This window comes from Barbatula barbatula (genome assembly GCF_947034865.1).
Source record: "Barbatula barbatula genome assembly, chromosome: 2".
In the NCBI taxonomy this organism is placed as follows: domain Eukaryota; kingdom Metazoa; phylum Chordata; class Actinopteri; order Cypriniformes; family Nemacheilidae; genus Barbatula; species Barbatula barbatula.
The window spans coordinates 22835466-22858285 of record NC_136767.1 but is presented as its reverse complement, the minus strand read 5'-3'; the positions used below and the strand labels follow the sequence as shown (position 1 = coordinate 22858285).

Below are 22820 nucleotides of genomic sequence, written 5' to 3'. Positions count from 1 at the left end.
CAAGAAAATGAAATGATTATTTTCCAACTCTGCCCAGACAAATCATGCAGAAGGGACTTTTTTGTTGTTCTGGAATAACCTGGGACCAGATTCCAAACATGTGAATACATTACAATTTGAGAGGCAGTTTGAAACTTTGAAATGGCTCCTACAAACTGATCTCCAGAGTGCGTTCTCAAATAAAAGTCCTATTTTATGAGTTTACTGCTTGAACATTGATTTATGTGGGTGGTCCTGTGTCCCCTTATTCTCATTGGTCAAATCAGCCAGTCCTCCAAGACGTGAATGGTACGTTCACAAGATCATGTGGTCAAGTCAATTTATACATTCTTATCTCGTGGCCAGGCCACAATTTGAAGGATGAAAAGATCCTATGTTGAGGAAATTACATGCATTTTTTTCTTTGATGAGTAAAACAGACCTGCATGACCACCGTAAGGAAATTCACGGATACCACGAGGAGACGTTTGAGACCGTTTAATTAAACCCACCAGATTGTGTTAGATTTTAACATTGTAAAATAACATTAAAATAACAATATTAACATTATTAATATTTTACCAAATACTATACTTATTTTATAGTGTTCTTCTATTAATGTGGAACGCTATAATGTTTTTATTAAACTTTATGTTTTATTTTGTAATGTGTGCATAATTTGAAGTTTTGTTTATGCCTATATAGTTAACTGCTTTTTATATGGAGGATAAGCATATTTGCTGTCGTTTCTCAATGTTAATTCAATTATATTAATATGAGGATATGTTTAAGATATGAGGACGTTTTGAAAATACTTTCTAGAGTGATTCTTTCGGTAATAAGCAAGCACACGACAAGTCTGACCTGACGGACCTCCCACCACATGGAATTCAATTCAGCTTTGTAATCTTTGACCTGCTCGCTAACACGCAACTTCATTTTTGTCAATTGTTCAATGTGCATTTTCTTTGGGTCACTTTAGTGCTTCTGCAAAGAAAGTGAAATCGAAACATCATGACGTGCGTGTTGTGTTTATCTGCCAGTCATCCAGCCCCTGGAAATTTGTCCAATCACAGGCCCGAGATCAGCGCGCACCGCAGTGTGTGGGCGTAGTTAATGCACAGGTGGGCGGGGGCTTCGCGGTACATAGCACTTCCACTCAGCGGACGGACTCAAATCGGAGTGGACAACCGGCGCCAGGCCCTCTGCATCTAGATTGAATAATATTTTCTCTGATTTGGAAGAGACCCTTTTAAATTACAGTGTTTTTTGTAAAACACTGTACAGCCTTAACACACTATAGACACCACGGATCAGCCAAAAATGCCAAACATTAAGATTTTTAGCGGCAGTTCTCATCCGGATCTGTCGCAGAAGATCGCTGATCGACTTGGACTCGAGCTGGGAAAAGTGGTCACTAAAAAATTTAGTAACCAAGAGACTTGGTGAGTTATTATCTGCCGAATAGAAATCGAAAGCATACGTTACCGCAATGTTTTGGCGACGGTGAACGGTGTGGTAAACACATGGTGACCAATGCTGTTTTTTAGTTTGTAGTTTTATATGTTGAAATATCCCGCCTATCGGAATGAGTTATCTTGAGGCAACGGACTCCGTTTCCCATCATGCACCTGATGTATACGCGTTAATGTCAAGCCGCTAATGCTAATTTTAAATGCCCTATCTGGCCTCCTCCGCCATGTGAGGAGTCCTATTTCTATTAAACGCACTCTCAACATATCACTAAATGCTTTCTTGTTTTTATGTAGTAGTAATAAACATTTAAATGTGAAGCAGTTACACAACCACTCTGATATCATGAGATGAAGATGTCATGTATACTCTGGTATCTTTGTTTATATAATTGACATTTAGGCCTCCTTTGTGTGACCTTCGAGGATAAAATGTCTCTCTCGTTGTTTATCTGAGAATGAAATGTGAGAAATGCAGCTTTGCGCAACAGTTTCTGTTTGTTTTGTTCCAAGTTAACAGTGTATTCTGCGATGCTTCAATTATCAGTTCAAATCAGTGACATCCCTTTTATCAGGTAGACTAATATAGATTTATTCTACATTATTTTACGGAGCCTTCTCTGTGTCTGCAGTGTTGAGATTGGGGAAAGCGTCCGTGGAGAAGATGTCTACATTGTTCAAAGTGGCTGTGGGGAGATCAACGACAATCTCATGGAGCTGCTCATCATGATCAACGCGTGTAAGATTGCGTCTTCGTCCAGGGTTACAGCTGTCATTCCCTGCTTCCCCTATGCCCGGCAGGACAAGAAGGACAAGGTGGGGGTGAGCGGAGCAGCTTGCTTATTCAGTATTAACATGCACAAACACTTAACACACACCCGCTAACAGCTTCACTATTGATGGATCCATGTGGGCTACTTTTCTGTAAGTCTTAACCCCTGTGCTGTCACAGTACGTGGTATGGCTATATGTTTGGTTCCTCTGTATTAATGTTAATCTAGTCATTTATGTTGGTCGTGATGCTACTATTCTGTAAACGTGTATTTTCACTTTAGAGTCGAGCTCCAATCTCAGCCAAGCTGGTTGCCAATATGCTGTCTGTCGCTGGAGCCGACCACATCATCACCATGGACCTGCATGCTTCTCAAATACAGGTAATACACACATTAAAATTCCCTGTGCCTCTAATCGCACAGATGAATCCTTATCTCTCACAAACACGCACCAAATGACCAGTGATCTTGCTGTACGGTCTGGCCTGAGTTTAACTGGGTGGGACTTTACGTTTCCATTTTGTAGTTTTGGCTACACAAGAACAGTTTGTTTTCGCTATGTTTTATCTTTTCGTATACTTTGGTAGGATATGGTTTAGAGTAGAGGAGATGTTTTTTTTGCATGCACCTGAATTATGCAGCTGTGTTTATACAAACTCACAGATTTCCACATCTACATTGTTAGGGGTTCTTTGACATCCCGGTTGATAATCTGTATGCTGAGCCTGCAGTTCTCAAATGGATCAAGGAAAATATCAATGAATGGAAGAATTGCACCATTGTCTCTCCTGATGCTGGTGGAGCCAAGAGGTGTGTTTTCTGACTCTGCTTCCCCACTTTTCTCTGTCCTTCTCGCATATTAATATTATCAAAACATTCTGTTTTAACATATGTTTTGGATATTTTATATTCAAATAGCCAACTCAAGGCATTTTTAAACTGAGAAATGTGGATTGTAATAAAGATTCAGACTCTTGATGAAAAAGGACGATGGACATGAGTGTGTTTTACTCTTTTAGGTGTGGCGGGTAAGGAAATGTGTTTTTTCGTGTGTTTGTGTTATGTATGTATGTGTGTGCGTGTGTTGATTTTCTGCTAACCGTGGATGGCCTTTAGCTGGTGATCTTGTATTTATATATTCTGTTTGAAGCTTTTCAAAACTGGCTAAATTTAACCATGCTGCTAATTTAACCCAAGACACAGTTTGTTTATGGAGAAATGAACAGTTTTTTGACAACCCAAGGACCACATTTGAATAATATCTTGAATATAAGTAAGTTCATTCACACTTGAGCGTGTAAATATGTAATGTAATAATTGTGCATGTGGCCTCTCTGTGAAGTATGTGACGCTTCTGGAAAGGCACAGATGCGTTCATGGTCCACCATTCAGAACTGTTAAGGAATGTTAGCTGAGACCTGTGTGTTTGTTTTATCAGAGTGACATCCATCGCAGATCGTCTGAACGTGGACTTTGCTCTTATCCATAAGGAGCGGAAGAAAGCGAACGAGGTAGATCGGATGGTGCTGGTTGGGGATGTGAAGGACCGAGTGGCCATTTTGGTTGATGACATGGCAGACACGTGTGGGACGATATGCCACGCAGCTGACAAGTGAGGACAAGTAACATACATGATTGGATTCATACACGTTTCCTGAATTACAGGATTGGCTTGAATGTGTTTGCCTGTGTGTTTTTATTACATCTGTGCTGTGTGTTTGCCGACCATCAGACTGGTTTCCGCAGGGGCCACTAAAGTGTATGCTATTTTGACTCATGGTATCTTCTCGGGGCCTGCCATTTCGCGGATCAACAATGCCAACTTTGAGGCGGTGGTGGTCACCAACACAATTCCACAGGAGGACAAAATCAAACACTGCAACAAGATTCAGGTATGGAAATTTCTAATATAAGCAGATCTAATACATAGTTTATGGCTGGCATAAAGTATCAGCTTTTATCAGCATATTGGATTTCCAGTTAACATTTTTATAGTGCATCCCCCTGGCCTGCAGATGGCACCATAGAAACATTAGTCACCATTGTACATGTACGAAATAGTTTTAACTGATTTTGTTTTCTTCTCTAGGTGATTGACATTTCTATGATCCTGGCGGAAGCAATTAGACGGACACATAACGGAGAGTCGGTGTCATATCTGTTTAGCCATGTGCCCTTATAACCTGCATACACATACACGTGTCATCACTTCACATGGGTGATAACATTTTTGGAGGAGAGTCATTGCTGAGGCCCGTTTTAAACCATGCTCCCTTATAAGACTTACAGACACACAATAGACATGTGCTTTTTCTGAACAGTGTATGTACAGAATTAAGCCTCTCTTTGGCTACCTGCGGTAACCCTTTGCTGTTGCATGTGTTAACTCCATTTTAAAAGGACATTGTTCATCTAACAACTTGATACTTATTTCCAACTTGCACACTCCACTCAGTCTCTTCCATTAGTCGGTTTTACTGTCATATTGTGATATACAAAGTGACCTGCATGTTAGACTGAGGATTCGCGTCACTGTCTCACGTCTGCCCCGAAACCATTTATAGAGAAGGAAAAAAAGGGGGGGGGGGAACTGCTTATACTGGAAAGTCTCCAATGCTACTTTTCCCTTAAGTTGTGTAACCTAAAGGTACGATGGAAATTCATGAATGTTTATGAACATCTTTGTTGTAGTATCTAACCTGTGACTAGCTGATAGTTTAGAGTAGAATAAAAAAATTGGTTAAACCTCTTTAGAATGCCATTGCAATGGCAGCTGGAGTACTTAGATACTCTTTGGTATCTGTCTTTGTTTCGTCTCAGGTTTCATTTTTAGATTTGTTTTTTGCTTTAACTGTTCTCATCTGTTCAGGGTAATTTGAAAGGGTGAAAGCCCTAGATCATCTTTTTTTTTAACCAGTTGATGTTTATGTTTACAGTCAGGCAGCGTTTTTGATTGCTTGAAGACTGATCTTCTTTGAAGTGCCCTTTAGTTTATACAGAAAACACATGTTATGCTCACACACACACTGAAATACTTTCAAGTGGCAATTGTAGAATGGGCCTGATCCGTCAGCTGTTTAGCCAATTTATTTTGCCATTTTCTGCTTATATCTTAGTGAGTCAGTGTGTTAAGTGAAGTTTCTTTTCTATACTACTTGGGAGAAAATATATTTAGCTAGCTACAGGACTGAAAGCTTTCACTAGAATGATCTCACATGTTTGAGTTCAAAAAGATGACTGAGATTCATTTGATTGGTCAGTGCCGTTTGCCTTAAGGAATGAGAACAGTTGTATCTCATTTGAATGCAGAATTGAATCATTGACAAGTAAAGCTTTACAGATATGAACTGAAACCTGTTTTTGTCTTTATTTTGCCTATGGTCAGTGACTTGCATATTTTATCTAGAAAGACATCCTCATGATTGATACAATAGTGTGTACTTTATTTATTTGCGACTGATAAAATAACAATCCAGTCACTTGTCTACTTCGTTTTTTTTTAAAGAAATATCAAAATATTATAATCCTTCTGTTTTGTTAACGGATTTCATGCGAAGGGTTTAACAGCGTTTAGCAAGCATAACAAATGTAAATGGTAATACAAACTGTTCTGGTCGTTTAAATGAATGGTAATTATTAAAAAAATGCACTAGGTGGCGCGCTGTTTTAATTTTAAATTCTGACCTGCATGTAAGACTGAGTTCTGACAGACAGAAGTCTTTAAGGAAAAGGATTTTTTGTTTCAGGAAAAATAACAATTCGTTTAATGTATTTTTTTGTCGTTTCTCCAAGTTGCGTTTAGCTTAAATTTTATACTTCGTCCGTTGTATCTTTATCTCGGCAACCGATTGCGGGATTGTCTTATCATAAAGAGCAATGTTCCCACGACTCCATATAGTGCGAGCTATCCCGTATCATCCACTTGTCTATTTATGGAAGCTGTTTAAAAGACAGAACGCGGGACAGCACGTGCTTTAAAGCAGGTTATCCTTAATATCATAGAAAGTTACTGCTAAGAGGGATGTTGTTTTTTGCCAGCCAAACAAATAGAAATGTACTAGAGAGAAAGAAAGCGAGATACTCGGGGCTTTCGCCTAGTTACCTCCTTTCGACCTTCTCAACTTTTAACCCCGCCGCGCGCAAGCCTCGCGCTCAGTGATGCTGACCGACAAACGCATATTATTTAACAAACAATTCAGATCCTGAGCATCAGTTCTGCACCAAAAAAAAGGTGAGTTAGTTACATTTACTTTTCTCTCGATACGATATGCATTTTTAGTGGCTGGGAAGCATTTAAAGGAACGAGCAGATTTGTCATGGATGAGATGAGGTGTTCGAGTGTACTGGTGTTGATGTGGGTTTTTCATCATTATTTCGGTGTGAGGGTGGACATGGCTTGTCATGAGTGTGTGAATGAAAAAGGTGTGACTACAGAGGAGGCATCATGCTAACGGGTGACAAAAAATGGATGGAGAAAACAGAAACACGACAGAAGAGAGGAGACAGGGAGCACGTGAGGGGAATGGTTTGAGGAGTGATTTAATCATTCTGAATTTTGCAGCTTTTTAAATCCGCATTAAAGGACTTTTGTAAAATATTTGGGAGAAATAACAGTTCAACTATAGCACGATTTTTTAACGAGTTGCCTGCGCCTTTACTGCAGAATTTGTCAGCAAAAAAACAATGAGGTAAGAGGGGAATTTAAAGAAAAATAAATAAATATAAATGTATAAATTCTGAATGGTCAAACCCCATTTTCTGCCATTTGTAGCGTAAACGGTTTACACTACGTTGGTGAAGACGTCAACAAAATGCAAGACCGCGCTGAATATTGCATTTTAAACTGCATATGATTTTTTTACTGACATGCAAACGAATTTAAAACAACCAACTGGTCAAATCGGCTTTATGTGTCTATGAATAATTCCTGTTAATATGAATTATTTTTAACTGATAAGTTTCTTTTTAAAACACCATCATTTATGATAGGCTACGGGCTGGTATGTGGAGAATTCACCTGATTTCGTGGCTCTTTTATTTCACTCTATAGTGGAATTCAAACGGCGTTATGTCGCATTTAGAGTTGGGATCTGTTCTGTCCTGTTCTGCCCGCAATTCTCCAACGATGGATCTTGAGAAAAATTCAGGAACTCACAGCCGGAAAAGAGCCGGGTCTCCACCGCCGCAAATTCAGCTCTCCCAACAGGTCAGCCATATCACGTGAGAATACAAATATACACTGCAATCGTTTAAACCCTGAGATTATTTGATCGTTTTTAATATTTATTATTGCATCGTTTATGCTGCGATGAATTGTTTTATTAATAATTATAGATTTAGTGTGTTTTACTATGTAGGCCTTTAAGATACCACCCTGAAGGTCGGTAAACAATTAGGAATAATACTTAAATATAGTAAAAGCAAAATTCATTTGATTTATATCTTTTTACTCTCTAGACTATAATAATAAAAAAATCGAGCTGGACATAAACGTTTATTTAAACAATGCAAAACATGTTCACACATAAAACATATTTTCATATTTTAGCCTATAGCCTATTATTTATATTGCTTGAAGAACAATTTTGTAAAAAACGATCGATATCCATAGAAAATATTTGTTTTCTTCTTTTCGACCATTAATTACGTGGAGGGCATGGAAGGAATCAAAGTTTATTTGCACGAAAGAGATCTGTGGGCAAAATTTCATGATGTCACTACAGAGATGATCATTACTAAAGCTGGCAGGTGAGCGACACTTTTTCACTTTTTTGATCGTCTCCTGTTTTTTTATTTAAACAGTTTTTTATTTATTATGCGTGAATACGTAACGCAGCATATTATTCATCCTCAGTAAGACAGTTTTGTCTGTCAGGCCAACTTAAATGTAAAAATAATTTGTTGTTGTTTGCCAGTCGTTGTTGCTGTCCAGGATGTCTCTACATAATACAATATTAATCTCTTTCAGGCGAATGTTTCCCAGCTACAAGGTGAAAGTAACAGGTCTAAACCCTAAAGCAAAATATATCTTACTGATGGATATTATTTTAGCTGACGAGCACCGGTATAAGTTTGCCGATAACAAATGGTAAGATCTAGAATTAAATGATTCAAAATAAATATGTAAAATTATTATATGTATTAAAATGAAATTAAAGTATTAGACTGTTAAATGCTTCCAAATATGTTTAGTATTGATAGAACCAGAGAACTAGGCCTACATACATCCATCTATGGAAAAATTACAATGTTAAGATTCTTTCAAAGCTTGCAACCAAAAATGAAAATGCTTTAATCTCACTCTCAAACCTGTTTTTCCTCTGTGCAACACAAAAGAAGATTTTTTTAAGTATGGGAAACCAAACAACACTGGCCACTGTTGGATGGACACCAAACTACAGAGGCATTTCTCAAAATATCTTATTTTGTACTTCACAGAATGAATAATAATTTATATAAATATATTGAACAGCATGAGGGTAAATTATGCCATAACTGTTTTAAATCTTTGGGTGAACAATCTCTTCAAGTTACAGAAAGTTTTAATTCGCTCACAGCTTCTTTCTATTTTAAATGTTTTGCCTGGACCAAACTCTTCATGTCTTATGTGCTATGCAGGTCCATCAATGGTAAAGCTGAGCCTGGGATTCCAGGCAGACTTTATGTCCATTCAGACTCACCGGCTTCAGGTGCTCACTGGATGAGGCAGCTTGTCTCTTTCCAGAAACTCAAACTTACCAACAACCACCTGGACCCTTTCGGACATGTTAGTGATGACAATCATGTATGCATTGTAATGATTATCACTAATACACTTAATCTTAAAAAGATTCTTCTGTTTTTGGTGCAGATCATATTAAACTCCATGCACAAATACCAGCCTCGGCTACACATAGTAAAGGCTGATGAGAGGAACAGCTTTGGCTCCAGCAACACGAGTTTCTGCACACACACCTTTCCTGAGACGGCTTTCATCGCTGTGACTTCGTACCAGAACCACACAGTAAGACTAACAGCAGGACCCTCTAATCATCACTAGATTTACAGAAAGCTCCAGAGAATTAATGTATATCCCTAATCCTCTGATGTTTTAATTCAAGATCACCCAATTGAAGATTGAGAATAATCCATTTGCCAAAGGCTTTCGTGGAAATGATGATGTCGAGCTGCATCGCATGTCCCGTACAGTGAGGTGGGACACACTACATTAATATGCCCACACAAACACATATTTCACTCTCAGCATTGCAATGAGTATGTGAATATGTGTTAGAATAACTAACTAAATTACTTTCTTCCGTCTTCATTTATGTTTGTTCTGTGTGCCCTCCACTTCAACTTTATATCCCCCAGAAGGCCAATTATTTAATAAAGTGAGAAATTGGATGTCATTGTGTGTTCCGTCTCATAGCCGATGATGTTTTTTTAGACACCCAGAATATGTTGTCCTTTTACCTTGCATGCTTGGGGAACCAAAGTCAAAGCTTTGTGTTGCACATTGACAACATTTAATGTGACACTCGAGAGAGAGATATTTATAGAGAAACAATATTAAGAGCAGAGCGGCACAACACACTGTCAAATACAGAGGTCATTGAAGGGCTAATGTGTGTGTGCACGTATAGAGATACAGAAATAAAGAGCTTTCCTGTAGCTCAGTGGTTAGAGCATGGTGCTAGCAATGCTAGGGTCATCGGTTCGATCCCAGGAATCTGCACATATTCAGATTCAAATGTATAGTATGTATAGTTAATGTAATAAGTCACTTTGGATATAAGCATCTTTCAAATGCGTAAATGTAAGCGGAATGAGTCAGATTGGGAAGCGGGTAGAGAAAGGATAGTTTGCTACCGTAATTGTGCCTTAGCTTAGTAATTTAATTAGAAATGATCTGTTCTGTAAAATCGTTCAACCCTTTGCCCTTCCATGCAAAACATGGCTGCCGCCTTTCCTGCACCCAGCGCTCTCACATTTGCCCCTGCTCCCTTTTTGTGTGACTCACTTTTGCACTTTTTTCCATAGTAAGGAGTACCCGCTGGTTCCACGTAGTACTGCCAGACAGAAGGTGGCTCCACCCTCTCCAGACTGTCCATCTCGGTCTGAGAACACCGTACCCCAGAAACCCAGCCCGGGCTACGCCTGCTCTGACACTTCAGGTATACCTTATGCTCAAGGGTTTTACTTTAGTGACAGACAAATTCGCTTGGTCACAGAAGACAAACATGACACTATTTACTATATCCATGAGTAAATAAAGACAGAAAATGTTTGGTTAAATTACCCCTTTAATTTAAAAGCTGATATGAACCAAGTTTCAATTCTATATGCAGGTGATCATGACCACAACCTCACTGACACTCCTCCCATCAATGACCCCACCTACCCCCTCTTCACCTACCAACTCTCTCCTGAAGTGGCCCCTGTGCAAGGTGCTCCCTGCAGCATGGATATGGCGCAGAATGAGCCTTGCATGTATGGAGGGTCTCAAATGGGCATAGAGGACCTCAGGTGGGCATCTTATATGGACAACACCACTTATCAAAGCTTTTCCTCTGCTAAAGAATTGGGTGGGTCATTTGGTCCCACCACTGACTTCTCTCAGGAACTGTATCCACAATACACCTGTGAGGTGGGTGTCCAGTCACACTGCATGATGACTGATTTCTCAATTTATGCCTGCAATCGATCATTCAGCCAAAATCAACAACCAAACAGCTGGTGTGGGGGCAGCTGAGGAAGTATGTGTCAGTGTTCATGTGAGACCAAGAGTCTGTGATGATTTTGGGAACTTTCCTATAACTTCACCCAGAAATCAAAAAGTATATTTTTTTGCTCCACAGTTTCTGCCTAGTTGATAATTAGAAACACAATGTGTTTGTTTAAACCTGTCATCATTTATTTATTCTAGGGCTCTCCAGAATAAAAGTTTGTTTATACAGTATAATGTATTTCTGTGTACACTGTAAACATGATGTGTTGACTTTACTTAAAAACCTTGATGCAAAAATGGTTCACATATATTTTAAGTAAATTCAACTTAAGTAGATTTTAAGTCGAAATAACAGTACACAGACATATATTATGAAAACACAATTTTTTATTCTGGATGCGATTAAACACGGTTAATCATTGGACATCAGACATGTTTTTCAATAACCTGTATTTATTGCTTCTGTGGAACACAAAAGAAGATATTTTGAGAAATGTCTCAGTGATTTCGTGTCCCTATATTGTACCAACGTTATTCAAAATATCTTCTTTTGTGTTTTGCAAAAAAAGAAAGTTGTGCAGATTTGTAATGATATAACAAAGAGCAAATGATGAAGGAAATTTAATTTTCAGAGATTTTTTACTTTAGACGTGTAATAATTGTATGCATTTATATTACATTTTATATATACTTTTAAATTAATATTTTATATCTTGTTATGCTTACAAAGAAATTTGAGATGGAACCAAAAAGGACTTGACTACTAGAAGGTATTTGGAGAACCATGTATGTTCTGATGCTTCAAAGAGCCTGGAAACCAAAATTTGACAAACAATGAAACATCAATAACATTTTAATATCAACCTCATAGATGACCAATAAACCATAACAAGGGGTTCTTAGTAATTGGATAATTCATTGCAGAACAACAATTATCGTTGCCACGACTTTATTTTTAGAGCTTTTCTAAAAAGGACATTGACTGATTCTAACAAACAAATTTGTCTGTTCACTAATACTGTGGAGCAAGTGGAAACTAACAGGATTGCAGGATAGTTGGTGGACTGGGAGATTTTCATTTGAAGCTGAAAAGCAAAATTGGATACCATTTCCTGTTATCCCAAACCTTGTGATTGTTGTTTGCATGTCCCCTGCTCGTGACATGTTTTTGTTGATTTGTAAATGATAAAATATTGAGTCTGATGTGTGAATCTATCTCGCCTAACATTACCACACCTTGAAGTGTTTTCTGTAAAAATACAGTAGCAATGGTCGAGTTGTTTTTCTATGGCCAGTATTGAGCTGATTCTCAAAAAAGATTTTTCTTTAGTAATGCTGATGTACAAACAATAATAGCTGATATTCAAATTCTGTCAGATATAAAATTACATTAAATATTCTATCTGGCCAACATTTACATGCATCAGCCACAGATGAATTGGAAGGGGACCCTTTATTTGGTTTAGTTTTATCTGTGTTATGATGGGAAAAGTGAATGCTGTGTGCTGCACGTGTCACATTCCATTAAGGCAGCAGTGATTTTACCAATCCTGTCATGGCCCAAGGCAAAAGATACAGAGAGAGAGAGAGAGATAAAGCGAGAGAGAGAGATACTGAGAGAGACTGGGGGAGAGGAGGGTATCAGCTGGACATTTATTTATAGACAGCACAGGGCAATAAGTATTTCATGAGACTACAGCCATTTATAACGTTTTTCCCATGTTGTGAAATTCATGTTCAGGGTATTTATTATAATGTCGATGTGTTATTATAAAGTATTTATTGCTTTTAAATACACTAATTGTGTTTGCTGATATGTATTTGAAATTGAAATTCAAATAAATTAATTTTAGTTTGAAGTTGTTTTTTTATGAGGCATTTTTGCTTTAGTGTGTGGCAGTTGTAGAATCTATGTGTGTTGTGAGGTGTTTTTTTGAAGCTTGTTTAAATATGAGACTGGAATAAAATGCAAATCCACAGTCTGTATGTCTGTTGTGTTTACTATATCTTACATGTCGTTATTTATTTGAGATTCCAACTTGATTTCCAAAATGTTGCCTTTTCCAGCTCCAAAAGTAATATCTGCACAGTTTATCCTTTTGGACTTGTGTGGGATTGTTAAATCCTATCCCAGCTAAAGGGAATATGGGTGGATTGTTAAAGGTCCAGGTCCTTGTAGCAAGGTTGAGAATTGCAGCCAACCGCTCAATCACCCCTCCCCCTGCCTTTCAAAACACTACTAGTTGACAGAACATGGCGAATTATTTAGATAGAAATAGCTCATTCTAAGGTAATAAAATCATAACGCTTCATTGTGTACGCTCTTTATACACCCTGAAGGCATAGCTATGTATATTATAGCACTTCTATCAATAGATCATCCCAAAAATTACACACTGGAACTTTAAATGATTAATGTCAAATTAATAAATTAATACAGACGTTTTGGTACTGATCACCTCGTGCTGCATGTTTAGTGACTTAAGATCAATTTCGTGGCAAGCTCTCAGATTATTTTTGGAGAATAAGGCGTTTTCGAAAGCAATGTTTAACCACTTTGCACTCACTGTTTAGTCGTGTGTTTTGTGCCACAATACTGTGGAATCACAACAAGGGTTGTTTCTCTGTCTTGTTTCTCTATCAGAAGTTTTTCATAACATCAATGACTAGAAAGATATTTTTGGAAAATCCAGGCATTTTTCATATAATGCTGACATTTTTTAGCCTAAAATGATTGATATCAAAAAATGCTATTTTTTACTGACTGTTTTGTGATGAAAAACAAGATTTACTGTGCTCAGAAAGCATAGAGTGTTTTAACCTTTTAAAATAAAATGACTCCTAGCAACAAACTGTAAATGTTCCATGTTTTAACACTATAAATGTGTAAATTTCAGGAGCGCCATATGAATTTGAGAAATGCATTATCTCAAAGGAATTCTGTGGAAAGCCAAATCTAAATCCACATTGAAATGAAGTCTATGGAATGCTTTTGACCCTGACTGGATTTCCCGGCTCAGTTAAGTATTCATTTACTGGTAATTAAGTGATCTGAGCTCATTTTCTCAATTCTAATGGCATCATCCAGCTCGTACAGGAATCACGCCGCTGCCCTCAGTACACTCTGGTGCACATGGTCTAATAAGGGCCCTTTTACCTCTCTAACATTAGCCTGTAATGCTATTAACCCATTCATTGTAAAGATGCCCACTTAAGGGAAATGCAGAAGGGAAATATTCCCACTTAAGCAAATTTATTGCGATGTGGAGGAAATTAAAAGGCGTTCATCTTAATGCTCGAGTCTGTGCCGCTCACAATGCTTAATTATTTTATTTTCCTGATCCTCCTTTCAAGCTTCGATCAACATTAACAACAAAAATGTATTGTTATATTGATACTAGGCTACATGAAGTCTTAATTTACTCAAGCACTTTATTTATAGTAACATATAAGCTTAGTTTTATTAGAAATTAATCTTCCCATGACCTCATAGCAAAGTTAAACAGTAACTGTAAGGTGTTGTATTGGGTTATATTGGGTAGTTATGGTAAGGAAGTTCACCTTCAAAATGAAAAGTGTCATCATTTAGGGACCCTGTTGTCATTTTAAACCTGTGTGATTTTCTTTCTCCTACAAAACACAAAAGAAGATATTTTGTCCCCATTGACATCTGTTGTAGTATGGACACAAAACCAATGCAAGTAAATGTGGACCAAAGTTTTTCAAAACATCTTTTGTGTTTTGCAGAAGAAAGAAAGTCATTCAGGTTTGAAACAAGGTTAATAAATGACAACATCATTTTCATTTTGAAGATGAACTATTCCTTTATGAGAAGCGTGTGAATACTATTATCACAATTTTAATATTTTGGCCTCTTTTACTTGATTTGAAGGGGGAAATTAGTTTAATCAGTTTATTGTAGAATCATGTAGACTTGACAATAAAAATTAATCATCAAACAATATATGAAATAACATTACTAACAAAATCTATATGCCCAGGCCAGTATATTCTATTTAACTCTACACACAGAAATTGTTTTTATAGAGGGGACAGTGTAGCTACATTAGTAGCACACTGTATGTCAACAGGATTCTTTTTGCTCAAATAAAATGAATTATTCCTCTAAAATGACTAATGTAATGTCAATTTAGATTCATTTATTTTAACAGGAAAATAACACTTCATTGTCAGCAGTTGTGAATAATCAGCTTTAAATTCCAGGGCATTCGTGTGTATTTGATGCTTAGTCCAGGGGTTCTCAACCTTTTTAACTTCAAGTCCCCCCATTGCTTTCAATAATTTTCAATGGTCCACCACCCACTCGCAGAAACATATATTTTACTCTAAAAAATATTTTAGAGCTTGTCATTTACTAGAAAAACGTTTGTTCATTAAAAAAGCGGCAAAATCAAAAGAAATATATATTTTTGTTTAAAAAATGTATTTTATTGCTCATTTTGTCTAATTTTATTTATCTCGAGGTTCCCCTGGCTTAGTGGACCAAAACACTAATCGAACCCCCTCCCCCAATAACAAGAAGACTGTTCCCTACAGACTGATCCTCAAGAGTCAAAGCTTGCAGTCATAAACACATATTACCAAGCTTTTTAGACTTTACTATGGTATTAACATATTAATATGTTCGTTGACAGGTACAACAACCATCAGAGTACATGCTCATTTTACCTGCTCAGACAGTGTGCTTCTTTAGGACATGCTATTTCTGTATATTGAATAAAATTAAAGGATGCATTTATTCATCCTATTTTGGCATCTTTTTTCATAATTTGTTCAAAATGTTTCTGTAGTGATGTGTAATAACCCAAATACAAACAACTCAAGAACAAGAAAAAGAGTGTCTGCTGCATGCCACATACTGTAGATGATGTGGTGGTGAATGGGGCACCCCGATGCACCCCCGCCCCACCTTCAAATGTTACGGGCCAGTCTCCTTCGGCAACAAGGAGCCACTGTCACTCTCCATTAGCAAGAGAGTCCTAATCCCTCCACACAAAACCGGCATAATGATATCACTAACCACGGGTGGCACCGCCGGCCAAACAATGCGTGTGTGTATGCGTGCAAGACCCTAATGTCCACAGCTTGACCTTTCACAAACACTTGTTTCACCAATCCGAACCTTTTTGAAAATGTCTTCCTACATGTTTTGTGTCTGCTTGAATATGGTTTCAGCAAACTGAAATGCATGGCCCTCTAATTGACCCCATATAAAAATGATTTCTTTTCAGGCAGTAATAATATAAATTATGTCCTTATACAACACAGGTAATACTTGGGAGCTCAAAAAGTCTACATTCAATTGCAGATTATTGATAATCCATAAATTGAAAAACAAGTGTGTAGGACATGAATCACCTGTATACTGTCTGTGGCTGTTTTGTTTGAAACAACATTATTCCACCCCCGGTGCACCCCAGCGTTCTTGCTCAATGCTGTTTACTTTCTTTAAACATGCCCTCTGTTGTCAACACTAAACGATGCATTAAAACTGTCAAACAAACAAACAAATGCACTCTGACCCTGGCCCAGCGGGACAGCAGTTGTATCTTATCACCACAACCGTTAAGTAATGGTAAACATCAGCATCCTAAATATTGAGTGTCTGCTCACTCACCACTGTTATGCTCTTGAATAATGAATTTCGCCTGTGCTTGTGCAGTGTTTGATCATCTGTGAATACAATGGAGAGACACACAGAGACCTAATGCCACCTTTATTTACTGTCTGTGTGATATGTGTGGTAGCACTGCAGTAATATGTTTTCATTCAAAGATTTGAGATTTGAGCAAAGGGTTAAGTACAGACCACTTCGGAAAACGCAAACAAAACTGGTCCTGAAGAACTTGCTGTTTCAGTTTTTTATCATGGCAGAAACGTTTGAACTGAACATTTATAACTAACTGAATAAAAATATTAAACTAATATCTTTAAGAAAGAATTACATGTTTGATTTAAAACACTTCTGGACCAGTGTTTAGATGTTGCAGAGGGGTCCAGGGCAAAATATAGTTCCCCTGTTCTTATCAGATATTGCAGGGGTCATGTGGGTCTGTCTGTGATATATGACAATTCAATTAACCCCCACATTCTATGTGAACAAAATACAGTACAAATATAACAAATAGAAAGACTACAAATTGTGTTAAGCAACATTTACAGGTGACGATTATTATTATTTTAACTGACAATTATACTTTTTATTACTTAACATGTTACATACATTTTTATGAATTACCAATTTTGACTATACACAACATACAGCCTCAATATAATTATATTAATTTAAAATTTAATTACTCTAATAATTAATAACTAAATAATTTATGTAATATAATTATTAATAAATAAAACATTTAGCTTTTAACTCTAAATAGCTATACAAATGGTGAATATGTGTCAAATGTTTGTTTATATATTGTACAGATTATGTATATTTTTGTGCAAATAGGTCACTGACCTTAAAATGTGAGCGAAAATTAAAGAAAGGTATTTGCTAGTGAGAGCTGCTTTGGACATAAACATGGGTGGTAGAGATCCATTCCTCTAATTTCTCAAGGAAACAACAAGACGTCTGCGTGGCCCTAATGCACTGAGAAGGTGACAGGAGACCGAAATCATGTTTATGAAATATAAATGAAGGTTTAGACAAGCGCACGAAAACAAAAGGACTAGAAAAACATACAAAGACACTTAGCGTATTTAAACATACCTCATATAGTCCATTACGTATCATAAAAAGTCATTTTTCATGTTCTCGCATTGTTATTGCGGAGGAATTATTTATTAAATAACGAAAAATATATTAAATTCTAATGAGTTGAACAACAAAGTGGCTAAAATGTCATGAAGCTTGTCTATTAAAACGGGGATCCACAGGGAAAGACTTTTTAAAATATTTAATGTTTTTTTATAAGCTATTATTATTATTATTATTAAGAAAACTAAGACTTAACGCAATATAGACTTTGATATAGGCAAAGTAGCCTACTTTTAATCTTAAATAATAAATATCGATGAACATCGACCTAAAATCACCAAATAAAAAAGAAACAAAGAAAATGGGTTAGACCATCATTTTGGAATTTACTTTGCCACTGGAGGGCAACATACACTGAGCTCTTCTCGTTGCTGTGGAAACGAAACAAGCAAAAAAGTTTGTCCATCTTTGCCCAATGAGTGTGCGAACAGCAGAAGTATTTTAAAACTAGAAAACATCAAATAGACAGTAAGGATGAACTTGAATTTGGACGATTACTTTCGCACCGTCTTCGAGGAGCAACTGTCATTGTAAGTGTATTTATTTGATAATGTTGTTGCTAATCATTAATGTGGCTGAGATTCAGCGAGTCGCCGAGATTTCACAATAAGTCGAAGTGTGGCGGGCTTTGTTTCGGCCGATGTGGAGGGAGTTCATCGCATATAGTCAAATACTGTATAAACTTGCCTTGCAGAAAAGAAGCAGAGCAGCAAAACGATTTAACATCGTTGGCAACGATGCTTTTGGAAAAGCGCCGAGAGGAAAAGAGCGTGGACAGAGATCTAAACGCTCATAAAGAGGTTGTTGTCGAACAATATTTATATTTATTTTGAGCTAGAAAATGTTATAGTCGTCTAAGTTTAAATTTGACTTATGGTGTCAGGAGCTTGAAAAAAAGCGGGAGGGATTCAGACGGAGGAAAGAGGACATGATGAAAGAGGAGGAAAAACTAAAGGCATACGTCCTGAGTTATGACCCGTTTCTAAAAGTAAGGCAACATCCTGCATCTGTCTTGCTTGCATCATGTGTTACACATATTCTTAATATGTGTATTATTATTTCTGTTATATTTATTATGTATATTAAAAAAATTGTCTCTTTGAAGGAAAATGATTCCAAACACAATCTTGCCTTGAGGAAAGCAGAAGCAGAGAAAGCTCAAATTAGACTCAAAGAACATAAAAGCCAAGAGCTTCAGATCGAGCTTGAAGCCCAGCAGGCCCGAGAAAAGCTACTAGAGGCTCGTGTAAAAAAAGCTAGTATCATTCAGCGCTTCCTGGAAAGTGGAGTAAAGATGTCTGTAAAGGTAGTGATGGATATTGATTAATAACAAACCGACAGAAAAATCCTCTTGCTTAAGAAGCTTTGACCTGCAGTCAGCGAACAAATACACCATTGAATTCTGTTTCATTTATTTTGATGCAGCAGGTCGCCATTATTTTTGTGTTAGTAATGCATTTTATTTCTCTCTCTCTCTTTTCATCACATTCGAGTTTGAAAGCATTGGTCAACTTATAGCCCATTGTCATTCGATCCTGTCTATCCGTGAGCAGCTAGTGAAAAAACAGACTGCAGCAGAGAAAGAAAGAGAACGCATCGGCATGGAACTGAGACGACGCAAACACGAACAGAGTGTTATTTCCCTGGACTGTAGTATCAAACTGTCCCAGCAACAGACACGGCTAGACAACATACGTGCGCAGGCATACAGATGGGTAAGTATGCACACATTCGTGCCACCTCTGTCTTCTGGAATAATTAATTCCACATGCATCAAAACATTTCCTTGTTCTACAGGAAGAAATTATGAAGCGCATCCAGTCTACGGCTGCAAAAGAGACACTTCTTTTGGGTCAGATTAGGGTCACAATCCTTAATCTCTATTCCATGATTAGCAAAATTCCTGTGGATGTTGAGAACACCTTTGCACAGTTGGAAAAGGTGAATAATGCAAAAAACACAACAAATACAAAACAAGACAAGACAACTTAGACAAGACAACTTAGTATTTACTTGGTTTTGTGAAATTAGAACTAAATGAAATGGAACAGTAGTACAGTAGTGTGTAGCATGAAAGAAGTTAAGAAAGGAGATACAGTCAATTTTAAATAGTTATCACATAGCAAAATGTGATAAAGTGTATCAAAGAAATTTGATCACAATTATATCTCTAATTTGTAACTGCTGTTACTGCTTTAATAAGATTATTGTTTACATTTTTTTCAGATTCATAATTTCCTGCTTCGGACTGGTACAGATCTAAAATGAGAGGCCATTCCTTAAAATGAAACAAAAAGTTCCAAAGATGTATGTCCACAAAAAATAACCAGATGTGACTAAATGCATTTCATGCAGCATCTTGCCACCTATATAGAGGTTAAAAAGGGTTACTAATTAATAGGTCCATGTTTTCAATATTCATTAAATTGTAAAATATTATCATAACATTCATGTGGAGTAAAATGTCATACAAGGTTTTATCCTTATTAAATATTAATATTAATTTCTGAATGCTTTACAAGTCTCAGCCGATTTTATTCATCAATTAAAATAAGTATTTATGGGTCTGCTTTCAACTGTTTTATTTTCCTTTTTTCCCCTTTCCTTTCTTTCCTTTCTTAGGCTTTGCTTTGGCCTTCATGGCCTTGCGCACACAGAAGCCTCTCCAGAAGGCCTGTATGACAACGGCTGCTTGGCTGTGCAACTCTCTTTCTCTCTCCTGTTGTTCCCTTTGCTTCTGAGCCTGCTGTCGCTCCTCCATAATCTGAGAGTATTCTAGTTCCAGAACGGCAACATGTTCCTCCAACTCTTCGAACTCTGCCTTCTCCTCTTCATATCTTTGAGTGATTTCATCCAGCTCGGCCTGCACATACACACAAACCACATTCATATGGACCCAATAAAAAAACAAAAAATTTAACCTGAATTATAAATGAAAACTACTACTAGTTTTAAAGGAACTGTTCACCCAAAAATTCTGTCTTCATTTACTCACACTCAAGTTTTTCCAAATCTGTATACAGAAACCGGTGACTCAGCCGGCCCTCCAGCTGGGACTTTTGACGATATTTGGAAGAATGCTTTCAACCAAACAGTTCTTGGCCACCATTGACTACCATAGTAGGAAAAATTACTTTATAAATGTATTTTTTCTGCTGAACACTAGCAAAGCAAACAGTTCTGATGCACCTTTGACTACCATAGTAATTTTTCATGGTAGTCAATGGTGACCAAGAACTGTTTAGTAACAAGCATTCTTCCAATTATCTTTCTATGTGTTTATCATAACAAAGAAATCTTACAGATCTGGAACAACTCGAGGGTGTGTAAATGATGACAGTAGTTTTATTTTTGAGTGAACTGTCCCTTTAACGTTTAATTTGTCCCCAAAGTTTAATGATCAAAACCACACAAAAGTGGTGTGTTTACTAAAAGAATGAACTAGATTTAACACAATTTAATATAAAACACCCCAAAAGCACTGCTTAAAAAATCTTTGCTTGATAAAAAATGTTAAGTCAGTAAAGCTGAAATCTCTGTGCTTTTTTACTGATAGTGGGTGCGTAGATTCGTAAAAACGGCACATAAGTGAGTGGATATTTCTGTCTTTTCTTGATAATAAATGTGTAAAAGAAATGACGTCAACCTCAGTTTAAAGATCTACCTGTTTCTCTCCCATATCACCATCATATTTCTGAATCAGGTTTTCGATCTCAGTTTCCTCTTTGTATTTTTCCTGCAGATCGAAGCCAGCAACATTTAGAACAAAATAAAGATGTTTAAACTGTTGTTATTTGAGTAGTTAACACAATAATTGTTTCTGTTTTAACCCTAAGGACATCTTAGCATGCCAAAACACACCTTACGTAGCTCCTGTTCTCTCTCGCTGTACTGTGCAATCACAGCATTTAGTTGAGCTCTCATTTGATTGACCTCCTGCAACACGTGAGCCCTTTTCCCCTCTGAAGTTTTCTTATCCGATTGGTTCTGTTTCTTAGCTTCCTGTTGAGTTTGAACCACAAACTCCTCCAAGCCCTTTTTCATTTCATCGAGTGAGCTCTGCAGCTGGTTTATTTTCCGGGTCAGCGTAGATATCTACAGAGGACAGAGAGAGAGCCAGGTGACGAAAAGATGAAATAAAAAGATTTGAGTGAAGAAAAACAAAGATATGGAGAATTCAAGTTAATCCTCATGGTCGTGTTTATTTGAGACAATATACATTGAACAATTTGACTTTTTCTCACCTCCGTGTCTTTGTCTTTTATCGCCATGGCAACCTCTTTGTCCAGAGAGTCTATCAGCTCCAGAATGACATGATGATGTAGACTGACTTCTTGCATCATCTGGCTACGTTCTTGCTCCTCTGCGGAGGTTGTAAGCAGCCTTTCCAAAACAACCTCCTTCAACTCAAACAGACCGTCTGTCAGCTTCTGAGACACCATTTCTTCCTGTGTGTTAGGCTCTACATGTTTAAGTATCTCTCCAGTTGTCAAACACTTCCTAAGATGTCGCAGAATGTCACGGAAGGAGTCCTGAACTGCCTTTTTTGACTCTGTTTGTTGTTTTCTCAGCTTACTTCCATCAAGACTTTTATCAAGCATTATAGCTTGGTGCCTTTGTCCAAGAGTATGATGCTCTTTCAGGGCCCTGACAACGTCTTCTCCCAAGTCTATAGAAAATGTTTCGGGACAGATAAGTAAAGTGGGTAGAAGAGAGACTATCTCCAGATGATGGATACAATCATCTAGTACTCCAGAAATGAGCTTTGCTTCCAGTGATCCCAAACTCTTTTTGGAAGGGTTGACAAGCCTTAAGAAGGCTGTTTTGGTTCTGTTGGGGATGTTACGGGCAAATGTGTGGGACAATCTGTCTTCAACAGCAGGAACAGCTGATTTTGTGGCCATCATTTGAATTTTCTTTAACAAAAGAGAAAGAAACATAAAATCAAAACAGCTAAAAGCAATAAGATAAACATAACAAATTATTAATTTGACCGTTAAAAACTTATGGACAAAAAATACCCCAGAAAAATATCAAAAATTTACCAAATCGTAATATGACAAACTATGGAGCCTAGAGTATTACCGTGTTAAGTTTGGCAGAAT

At 37.2% G+C, this 22820-nt stretch overlaps 4 protein-coding genes across 5 annotated transcripts; 3 read left to right on the top strand and 1 right to left on the bottom strand.

Moving 5' to 3' along the window:
• The first annotated feature begins 1099 nt into the window (after positions 1–1099).
• On the top strand, positions 1100–5702 carry prps1a (phosphoribosyl pyrophosphate synthetase 1A). 2 transcript variants are annotated; one of them, XM_079448531.1, is made up of 7 exons: positions 1100–1424; positions 2084–2267; positions 2507–2605; positions 2910–3034; positions 3663–3836; positions 3957–4116; positions 4314–5702. In XM_079448531.1, exons 1-7 carry the CDS (start codon positions 1303–1305, stop codon positions 4404–4406), a joined length of 957 nt encoding a protein of 318 aa, XP_079304657.1. In that variant the 5' UTR covers positions 1100–1302; the 3' UTR covers positions 4407–5702. The 2 variants fall into 2 exon arrangements, with proteins under 2 accessions (XP_079304657.1, XP_079304656.1); XM_079448530.1 differs by having other exon boundaries at positions 2084–2273.
• Positions 5703–7292: 1590 nt separating this feature from the next.
• On the top strand, positions 7293–10958 carry tbx5b (T-box transcription factor 5b; the record flags this gene model as incomplete). The annotated part of the gene is made up of 8 exons (XM_079482224.1): positions 7293–7430; positions 7878–7972; positions 8193–8312; positions 8843–8990; positions 9075–9227; positions 9325–9416; positions 10247–10380; positions 10555–10958. 8 exons carry the CDS (start codon positions 7293–7295, stop codon positions 10956–10958), a joined length of 1284 nt encoding a protein of 427 aa, XP_079338350.1.
• Positions 10959–18452: 7494 nt separating this feature from the next.
• cfap73 (cilia and flagella associated protein 73) lies at positions 18453–19983 on the top strand (the record flags this gene model as incomplete). Its single annotated transcript, XM_079471643.1, has 6 exons — positions 18453–18515; positions 18599–18703; positions 18821–19021; positions 19269–19430; positions 19513–19656; positions 19942–19983. 6 exons carry the CDS (start codon positions 18453–18455, stop codon positions 19981–19983), a joined length of 717 nt encoding a protein of 238 aa, XP_079327769.1.
• A 313-nt stretch (positions 19984–20296) lies between these two features.
• drc10 (dynein regulatory complex subunit 10) lies at positions 20297–22619 on the bottom strand (the record flags this gene model as incomplete). The annotated part of the gene is made up of 4 exons (XM_079471630.1): positions 20297–20578; positions 21380–21451; positions 21577–21810; positions 21960–22619. 4 exons carry the CDS (start codon positions 22617–22619, stop codon positions 20297–20299), a joined length of 1248 nt encoding a protein of 415 aa, XP_079327756.1.
• Positions 22620–22820: the final 201 nt, after the last annotated feature.